The 11,207-nt window shown below is 40.0% G+C and overlaps 1 protein-coding gene across 2 annotated transcripts; it reads left to right on the top strand.

Annotated features, from left to right (window-relative positions):
- The first annotated feature begins 4,846 nt into the window (after positions 1 to 4,846).
- Positions 4,847 to 10,743, top strand: LOC142142716 (PDZ domain-containing protein 9-like). 2 transcript variants are annotated; one of them, XM_075200557.1, is made up of 4 exons: positions 4,847 to 4,936; positions 7,315 to 7,482; positions 9,047 to 9,230; positions 10,528 to 10,743. In XM_075200557.1, exons 1-4 carry the CDS (start codon positions 4,924 to 4,926, stop codon positions 10,652 to 10,654), a joined length of 492 nt encoding a protein of 163 aa, XP_075056658.1. In that variant the 5' UTR covers positions 4,847 to 4,923; the 3' UTR covers positions 10,655 to 10,743. The 2 variants fall into 2 exon arrangements, with proteins under 2 accessions (XP_075056658.1, XP_075056657.1); XM_075200556.1 differs by having other exon boundaries at positions 4,847 to 4,981.
- Positions 10,744 to 11,207: the final 464 nt, after the last annotated feature.

Below are 11,207 nucleotides of genomic sequence, written 5' to 3'. Positions count from 1 at the left end.
ATCCGTGTACCTCATTATATGCTACACACTGTTCAATCAGTGCCATCACCTCTGTGTATCTTATTGCACACTATGTGATGTCCAACAATGGCAAACCATCCAAGTACACCATTACACACTACATGCAGCCCAGGCAGTGCCTACAAATTCTGTGTACTCCATTGCGCGTTACCAAACGCCCATACTATGTGTGCTATACTTAGCTATATTCTCAACATTTTGTTTACAGTGTCAAACGTCTAAGTGTATTCCAATGGGAAAACCTCTTTGTTTAGCATCCATACATTTCCTGTGTGCTCCCTCTTAGATACAATATCCCACGTTCTCACATTAGCCCTTCCAATCCATAATCCTTCCAGTCCAAAGCCATTCCAGTGGACTAAATAGTGAATTTGACCTTTGACTCATTTAGAAACCAAAATTCTTTCTATAATTAACTCTTGATGCCCATTGACAACTACTGGAGGATGTTTAGCAGAAAGGTTAGACACACATCTATTAGAATACAAAACAGGCTTAAATAGAGAACAGTGAAAGGCATTGGGAATTCTTAATGGACTTGGAATATCCAAACGGACGGCAACATGGTTCACTTTTTTGATGATTTTGAATGTTCCAATGTATCTGGGTCCAAGTTTCCTTGAGGGCTGCCGAAGTCCAGGGGAGGGCTGGCTGATTTCAGCCCGGGGGGCAAGCACACAGCAGCGGCCCATCCTTAAAGGGTGGTTTTTGGTGCAATATATATTTATCTATATAAAAAGAGGCTATTGTAGTGTTGCCTAATCCATATATATATATATATATATATATATATATATATATATAGGCCCCCCCCAGAGCTGGATTAAGGCTCTGGGGGGCCTGGGCACTTTAGACTGGGTAACCCCCTATGATGTAGCATGGGTATCATTTTAGACAAATACACAGGCAATACTGTGTGCACTACTGCTAGGTGCACACAGTTCTGCCTTCACAAGCAGTACACGGTGAAGCGGGACATACCTCCCAACTGTCCTAAGGGAAACAGTGACCCAAGTTCGGAACTGTCTCACCAGATTCAGGATAGTTGGCAGACTGTCCTGCTCTCCTACCTGTTCTTGTCACTGTCACCCCTTGTGGCTGCTGGTTACTTTAAATCATTTGCTGGTTGTCTGGATCCTGGAATATTGGAGGCCCTATTTGAAAAAAAAAATGGGTACATAAAATTTAGAAAACTCCAACAAGTCCCAGTGTTAAATCAATAGCACCCACATTTTATAATTAGGCCTCCCTCCAGCCACAACAATTTAAAAAAATAATATTCATATTTGCTAAATAGATCTCTTTCCCTCCAACCAACCCTGACATTAGATAGCAAACACATTTAATATATAAACCTATTTCCCTCCCCTCAAACAGCCCCAGCATTATTTTAAATAGCATTTGCGTCTAACAAATATAACCATTTCCCACAATAATCCCAGGCATTAAATAATTCATAATCACATTTAATAAATAGACCTCATTCTCCCCAAACAGCCCTACAATCAATTAATAGCTCACCACCCCAGCATTAACTTAAAGGTGCAATTACTCCATCTTAAATTCATAGGACCCACTATTAAATTAAATTGTCCCACCATCACCCCACAAATAAAATAGCACCCAATACTTAGCCCCCACCTGCACTCCTCTATTAAATTGATAGCCTACCTCCCACATTATATTAAGAACCCCTCCCTCACACACACTACATTCCTAGACTGGTCATTCCCACACACAATACATTTATATACTGCCTCCCCCCCCTACACACACACAAATACATTCATATACTGGCCCCCACACTCACACAAATACATTCATATACTGGCCCCTCCCATACATTCATATACTGCCCCCCTACACACACACACACACAATACATTCATATACTGGCCCCCACAAACACACACAATACATTCATATACTGCCGCCCCCCCTACACACACAATACATTCATATACTGCCCCCACAAACACACACAATACATTCATATACTGCCCCCACAAACACACACAATACATTCATATACTGCCGCCCCCCCTACACACACAATACATTCATATACTGACGCCCCCCCCCTCACACACAATACATTCATATACTGACGCCCCCCTCCCCCTCACACACAATACATACATATACTGCCCCCACAAACACACAATACATTCATATACTGGCCCCCACAAACACACACAATACATTCATATACTGACGCCCCCCCCCCCTCACACACAATACATACATATACTGCCCCCACAAACACACAATACATACATATACTGCCCCCACAAACACACAATACATACATATACTGCCCCCACAAACACACAATACATACATATACTGCCCCCACAAACACACAATACATACATATACTGCCCCCACACACACACAATACATTCATATACTGGCCCCCACAAACACACAATACATACATATACTGCCCCCCTCTCACACAGACATTAATTTAGCACACTGACATACACATTATTAATATAATACACCCCCCGGCACTTACCTGGCTCAATCCCACGCGCTGTCAGTTTCTTCAGACATGGGACGGCAGAAAGTGGGAGGGAGGGGGGACGGATCGTTAGGATCCGTGGCCAATTGAAGGTGGCTGGTGCTGCGGGAGGGGCCAGCCACATGGCGGCCCGAAACAATGTTTTTATGTCCGGCCCCGGGCCAGTCCACCCCTGCTGAAGTCTAATATTTTGTGGATCGCCAGACCCTATTATCTACTTTAAAGGTAAGTTGTAAATCTGAAAAACAATTTTGAGCAAAAAGATGCACATAACAAGTCTGTATGGGCCTTACTCCAAATGGATCTAAAATGTAAAGCGGTATTTCCTATTTCAGGAAAGTTAGTGGGAATGAGATGAGATAACGAGTTGGCCCTAGGATGCTAACCATACACACAAAATAATGGACAGGTATTTAAAGAGAAATAGCAGGAGTTAGTGTATGTGAATTCAGCCAATGTTAAATATTGTACCCAAGTATTATGAAATGTAGAAATGTAGCATCACTGGTACTGTTCCAAAGACAAGTTCACCTTCTCAGTCTGGTCATTAGATTGAGGGTTATAGACAAAGGATATGTTTAGATTAATACCAAACATGGAACAAAAAGAATTGAGCAAAAAACTGAGCTCCCATATCGGATACTATATCAAAAGGCAGTGTATGAGGCCTGTAGACATGCTGGATAAAAAGAGAGGCCAAAGATTTAGCATTGGGTAAATTGGTTAGAGGGGCATCTTGCTAAAATGATCAATAGTAACCCAAATAGAATTATGACCAGCAGATGTGGGCAATTTGACAATAAAATCCATGGGGTTGATCATCATCATCATCATCATCATTTATTTATATAGTGCAAGCAAGTTCCACAGCGCTTTACAATTGGGAGGTGTTTGAAGCACCGCGGCTGCTAGGTCACCAGTAGCAGCACACGTGAAGCATCCTAGCTGCCTAGCACATGGAAGAGCAGAGTGAGCCTTGGTGAGTAGCGCAGCGGGTTGTTACAGATAGAGGACCAACAACTTCCTGGGGAAGCAGCTGGAAGCATGGACATTGATTTAGTCATTGACATACAAACCACCCCAGAAATGTAAGGTGAAAACAAAGAAATTATATAATTGATCTTAGTAAAAATATCAATATAAATGTGAAACTTATATTGGAACTAATGTTGGTATGACAGGTCTGGGGCAGATGAGCAAATGTCTGACCCTGCTTCCTCCTATGGCCCCTCTGAAGCAGTATATAATCAGTACTACTTCCGGCATATTCCCAATTGCTCTGGAAACTTCTCTGCTCAGAGATTCCAAACTGTCATTTCTCTACTAGCGGGTAGATCTACCGTCCGTGCCGTCAGGTAGGCTTATATCAGGCACCGGCAGAAGCAAAGCTGCACTGAGAATCGTGTTATCATATATTTGCTATTTGTGTGTTATATTCTCAGACAGTAGGTTCAGCTATGTATGCAGAGGCCATTCCCCCTAGGCCAGACCTGGCCAACCTGTGGCTCTCCAGGTGCTGTGAAACTACAAGTCCCAGCATGCCCTGCCAGCTATCAGCTGGTAATCTGCTGGCAACACATGCTGGAACTTGTAGTTTCACAACACTTGGACAGCCACAGGTTGGCCAGGTCTGTCCTAAGCATTGGGAGTAACTACACCCTAAGGTAATAATTAAGTCCCAGATAAGTGCATATCTCACTAATACACACTCTCTGCTATGTTTACTAGGATAAAAGGTGGTTGGTTGGTAAAGTCCAAGTAAAAAATTAAATACTGACATCAATATGTGTCTAGTTTGTTGATACGCTGAATACAGTCCTAAGTAAATATAAAATTTATAGAAGAGACAAAATTCTTTTAGATAGTGTATATAGCATTCATGCTGTAGGTTTTATTCTTACACAGTTAATTCCCCATTTTACATTCTTGCACCTGACATTTTTGTGTTCTTTACTTGTTTTATCTTGGTCCCCTCCATCAAAAGGGCCATTCCCACAGCTTTTTCCACATTTCACAACATTTAAATGGACAAAATATTTTGTACTATATTGCAATATTGTAGTCATGTGTTTATTTTATTTCCTGTGTAAGAATACATTATCTATGTTCAGGTTGTAGTATCTTTCTATACACATCACCCTCTAATAAAATATTTTTGGTTATAACTTACTACACTATATATTGTTTCTTGTGTTTGTATTTCTGCATAGTTTATAAAGTTTTTTTGTATGTCACTGATCATCACTAACTTTACATTTTAATGTACCCAATGAAGCTTCTTATATATTTTCAACTCAGTGACTTTTCAGGACAAACCAGCATCCAATCATCAGTACAGGAACCAACAAGCCCCAAATTATTGGTGAAAACCTAAGATGATTTTCAAAGGTGCGTCGGAAAGTCAGGGGAATTTTACAGACAGACAGGAGTCAGGTACCCTTCTTCCATATGGTGTTGTGGATTTTGTCCTATCATATGACCACATGTAAGCTTGCTGATGCAGTATCACAGTAGTTACAAGAATAAGGGCTCTATTTATTAAAACAGTGCAGTGACATTCCTTATGCACCACTGGAAACCGCAGTGATGCATATTGAAGCACTGCTGTAATTTAACGTCCCGGGGCTGCTCTGGGAGCACCGGCGATGTCCACCCTCCACACAAACTCTTTTTACTCTTTACCAGCAGTCTAATGCTACCGGTGAATGGAGGAAGTGCTATAGCACTTCCACGGGTGAGGTGAGATGACGTTACCTTGCTGTGAAAAGCACAGCTTTCAATGCTTAATGAATGGCAGAACGCCACAGTCCCCAATTCATTTATGGGGACTGCGTTTAGAAACGTTAAGTAGTAATCTTTGATTTCTCCCGCCATAAACCCTTCATAAATTGTGCAGCTGTTTTCTCTGTTTTTAATGGCTGATCGCGCTTTAATAAATAGGCCCCTTATTCTGAAGGCTAAGGTTGTACCTGGCTGTGCAGTGATCAGACCTAATGGTCTTATCATTTCCTTGATTGATTCACCGTTGATTGAGCAGTGTTGGGCCAGTTTGAAGAAATATAATAGATAAATCAGCACTATGGGGCTGATACTGAGTGGAATGCACATGCGTCAAAAGAAAGGTCTAGAAACCACGCACATAAAAAGAGCGTACTTACACCCATATGCTGAGCTAGAGACATGTCAAGATATCGCTAGCTCTGCACCTCTGGCATATCCATCAGGGTTAGATCAGATGTACTTACACTTAGATACACTTATACCCAACCAGGTTATAAGCACACAAAAAGTTTTTTAACATTTGCTTTAATAGCTATTAACATAAACAGTAGGAAGCACTGATAGGATTGATAAAACACTGTTGATTGTTATATGTAATAAAGTATATAGAATTAATACTCTATACAAATAGATATAATGCTTAATGAGTATTGATTCTATATACTTTTTACATATAACAACAAAAAATGTTTTAGCAATCCTATCAGCGCTTCCTACTGTTTATGTTTATATATATTTTTTCATTTGTGGTGATTTCAGCAGATTACCATAGGGAGCTGCAGATAGATATTGATTAAGTTTTGATTGTGTTGGGTATTGTAGGTCATATAGCGCCTGTTTTTGATTTTAATAACTATTATGTTTGATTTAAATAATGAAAGACAAAATCATGTAACATAGGCACAATCAATGAAGAAAACACCTATCAGCTTCAGAGATCAACCCGCAATTAGCCAATCAAAAGCAGATAGCTAGTGCTGGCAGCCGTCGTCATCATCATCATCAGTGTATATATGGCTATATATGTTTATATAGCCCTTCTGCTCCATGGGAGGTTTGTGTCCTCCCAGAGCTCGCAGCAGCCTTCAGGCACCTGCAAGTGATACAGATACTGACAGGCATTTCTGCTCTCCATGCGGGACTGTCTGTGCGCAAACACACCCTTCATATATTCATACTGTGTGTTCACGCCCGCCTCTCGTAAGGAGTGGCAAGGATCAGACCTGTATATGAACTTAGGAGTAGGCTTTTTTTGTGGGTATGCGCAGTACAAATTAGCCTATTTTATGCTAAATATATGGACATATGCCCAGCTGAGTATGAGCCCCTATGTGGTTTGCATTACAAGGACATATTAATGTTTATTTGGTTTACCAGACTATACTACAGTAACTACATTAGCAACTTGGTCAATTTGAATAGTTAAGTAATACACTTATAAATATCTGTCACCCCAGAACCACCGACTATACCTAGCTACAAATAGAAAGGTAGTTGTATGTAAAACGTTTCATGCACACAGTAACCAGCTGACGTCACACACATGACACAGCAGTGGATGTGAACTTGTATTTAGCGCACATACATGCAGACTTTTGGAGGAAAAAGCATCTTTACCTTACAGGTAATGTTAGATACACTATTTTAGATATTGTATCTAACAAAAAGTAGGCAGGTGGTATAACTGCCAAAAATTAACCCTTTAGATCAACAATATTTATTAGTATAAGAAAAAGTTCACAATTGGGTACTAATCCTTTTATACCAATACTTATTACATCATGTGTCATAGTGAAGTACTATTCTTTTAATATTTAATGTTACATTTTGTTAAATCTGTTTTTTTATATGCAAATAAGAAAGTTCATGTGTGCTTTATTACTATACTATACTTGTACTATATTTGGTTTTACTTTGCTTACAGACTTTGTGATTTAGATCCACCATGCATAGTCTGTAATCTAATTTGTAGTATTTATCTGTAGGAAATCACAGGGCAGCATATGAGCGTCCCCAAATAACTACTGTAAAAGCCAATCTTCAAATGGAAAAGACTGGTTTAGGAATGAGTATTATACAAAATGGAGCATTCCTCCAAATACTAAATATTTTAAAAGATGGTGTGGTGGCAAAAAATGGACAGTTACTTGCAGGTAATAACATACACGTCTTATTTCTAATACAACAATAGAACATAATGGTTGTTGTTTTCACAGACAACAAGATAGAATTTACTGTATGTATATATATATATATATATATATATATATATATATATATATATATATATATATATATATATCCTATTAATGAAAATCACACTGTAAATATGTCTATTAGAACTGATCTATTGTGCTATAAAGCTGGCCATACACATCGGCATCAGTGACAATATGGGCACTTTGTCCCATGTGGGCCCTAACGTAATCAGCAGGCTTTAGATTGATCCAGTTGTAATTTATCAGGTCTTTTTTGGGCATGTGAGAAAATCCATTGAGCGGATGACTGTTACAGTCTTCTGTCCACCCCACTGACAGACCTCTGTGGGATCTAGCCAAATGGCCTGAGCACCATTATCCAGTTCATCATCATCAGTTTACTTTGGCCATATGCTGTCAGGATGAAAGACACATCGGCAGGATCCCGGAATCCATAGTACAGCATTATCATCATCAGCTATTTATATAGCGCCACTAATTCTGCAGCACTGTACAGAGAACTCACTCACATCAGTCCCTGCCCCATTGGAGCTCACAGTCTAAATTCCCTAACACACACACAGACACAGACAGACTAGGGTCAATTTGATAGCAGCCTATTACAGGACCCTCTTAAGAACCTCTTGGGCCCCGGGCACAGCAGTGCACTGGGGCCCCTATATATACAAAAATAAAAAAATAATGATTATATATATGGGCCCTGCAGCCCAGGGGGGCCCTCCGGAGGCAGGAAAAAAAAAAGAAAACCCTGAAAAAAAAGAAGAAAATACTTACCGTGCTGTCAGCTGGCGATCCGGCTCCCTCCCTGGTCTCCTCCTCCGTCGCGCTCCGCAATGGATGTCGGGCGGGCGTGATGACATCACGCCCGACATGCACTGCCAGCTCGACGGAGGAGGAGACCAGGGAGGGAGCCGGATCGCCAGCTGACAGCACGGTAAGTATTTTCTTCTTTTTTTTCGGGGTTTTCTTTTTTTTCCTGCCTCCGGAGGGCCCCCCTGGGCTGCAGGGCCCCCGGGCACCTGCCCAGCGTGCCCAATGGGAAAGACGGCCCTGGCCTATTAGTATTAACCTACCAGCATGTTTATGGAGTGTGGGAGGAAACCGTAGCACCCGGAGGAAACCCACGCAAACACGGGGAGAACATACATTCTCCACACAGATGAGGCCATGGTCTGGAATCAAACTCATGAACCCAGTGCTGTGAGGCAGAAGTGCTAACCACTAAGCTAATTTAACGGAGTTAAAAGTGAGCCAAGCCTGTTCTGTTAATGCTAAATGGTAGATACTGGAAGCTATACAGTAATAGACAGAAATGGGTAGTTAATTTGTACATAATGTCACACAAGATTAAAAGAAGTGATAATTAAGTAGACACGATGAGAAAGTAAAAAGTGTTATATACTGTATATCTGTATATTCAGAATAATATTCATGTTAAGTATGTAAGATGCTCAATAATATTAATCCAGAAATTATACAAATCCATGTTCTCTCACAGGTGATGTACTTTTTAAAATCGGATATGATGATGTTTTAGGCTGTAGCCTAAGAGAGGTTAAACAAATCCTAAATGTGGTTCCGATTGGAAGTCATCTTCAGGTTTTAGTATATAGAGGTCTCATTGATATACCCAGCGACTGGGACAACATGGGTAATTCATCCAAAGAGAACACAGCTGGATGGTAACAATGATTCAATATTGGTGTATACTAATAGCTCTGCACACAGTTTGGGATCTGGGTGAAGTGTTAATAACTTGGGTGAATGTATTGCTGCTATATTCTGACTGTCCCCTACATCATATATAACTGTTCTACTTTAATTGATATATGTTTAATATCCATATAGTATATTGGTTTTAATTGTAAAAACAGTAAACAGTTGGAATCTGTTAGGGAACTGTTCTTGCATCAATTACAATTTATTTTTCTTTACCTAATTGTAAAATTAAAGGGGCTGTTTCTCACTATGGGCCTGATTCATTAAGGATCTTAAATGAAGAGGTATCTTATTTCAGTCTCCTGGACAAAACCATGTTACAATGCAAGGGGTGCAAACTAGTTTTCTGTTTTGCACATAAGTTAAATACTGACTGTTTTTTCATGTAGCACACACATATCAACTTCAAATTTCAGTGTACAAATAAGCTATCGAGTATTTGTGTGCTACATGAAAAACAGTCAGGCCCCTTGACATTAAAGCCAGCATTAAATCTGAGCACTATATTAGACAGTGAACAACTGGGAGATATTAAAAAAGCAACCAGTAATCTAGACCAAAGATTCAATGTGAAGAATGGCTAACCAGCAATGTACTGCCATCTTCTGTTCACATTTAAGCACATGTACTCTCTTTAGCCTGGAACTCCCATTCTAATGTTCACCAAGGACAATTGTAAGCAGGTGATGAACTGCTGTGGGAAACCCATAGCTCATGACTCCCATGGTGGTCCTGCTGGGTAGCTGCTGATACACAGCTAAATAGTCAGATACAAGTAGAGGAAGGGGCTGGCAGCTCAGGTTTAAAATCAGAATACTAATCCATGCTCAGGGCCAGCAGCACACATTCATAAATAGATAACTCAGGCGATGCTATGGTCAAAAACAAGCAAAAGTCTTTCTAAGTCTGTCATATAAATGACTGAGACAGTTGCCTACTCTCTGTAGGTATATAACCTGCTGGTCAGGGTCTAGTCAATGGGCAGAGTGGATTAACCAGAGGCCCCATTGAAGTCATGGGCATGCACCTGAACACGTGTATGCCCATCCTAATTAGCATTTGTTTTGTGTCACAGTGTATGAGAACCAATTTAAAGACTGTCAAGAAATGTGAGATGGGATTTTATCTGTTTCTGGTAGAGCATTAGTGTTACACTAACCAATATACATCACCTTCTTGCTTCTTATATGATACATGTAATGCTTGGGTCTAAATAACCTTTTAAATGCATACAAATGAATTGCTTTCTCTATAATCTAGTGTAAACTCTGCTACTGACAACATCTACTCAAGTAGTGATGAAGAGGAAGAGGACCAGAGCCATGTCAGAGTCCTAAGTGTAGGAGTAGATATTGGGCATGATATTATGTTGCATAACGAGGAATGAAGAAAAAATAAATATAGCATTATTGATATTATTAGTTGTAAAAGTGACTCATGATATAAAATTGTTAATAAAAGGATAATGTGATTATTCATCTGTGTTTGTTATTGTTTATGAATGTGCTCATTTTTTTCCCCTGCAAATAATTGTTCCTGTAAAAGGTATTTCAGGCTAGTAAATATATTTGTATGTAGAGGAATGGGATCTATTAGATTATATGGAACTTTGGAAAGCTGTCGCTCCAACACCACCAAGTGGGGATGTATATGGTGGTGTACCATGCCGCCACTTCTCCTACTGCCTTCACTGTAAAACTATTCATTCACTTACATTCTCATTACATTTTTCATTCCGTCACTTCTAAATTTCCATTTCGATCACTGTGTCTATATCTGTGCAGACATGAGACATGTGGCCCTGCGTGTGAGAGCTTATAATCTATATAGAGGAGAAATTAGAAACAGTAGAATCGAATGGGATAAAAATGGGCTTGGCAGGAGAAGCAACTAGAGGGAGCGGTCAAAGAGCGTTCTGTCACAAACTTACCTTCTCCTCG

Source organism: Mixophyes fleayi, chromosome 3, assembly GCF_038048845.1.
Source record: "Mixophyes fleayi isolate aMixFle1 chromosome 3, aMixFle1.hap1, whole genome shotgun sequence".
Classification (NCBI taxonomy): Eukaryota; Metazoa; Chordata; class Amphibia; order Anura; family Limnodynastidae; genus Mixophyes; species Mixophyes fleayi.
This window is presented reverse-complemented; position numbering and strand designations above follow the sequence as displayed.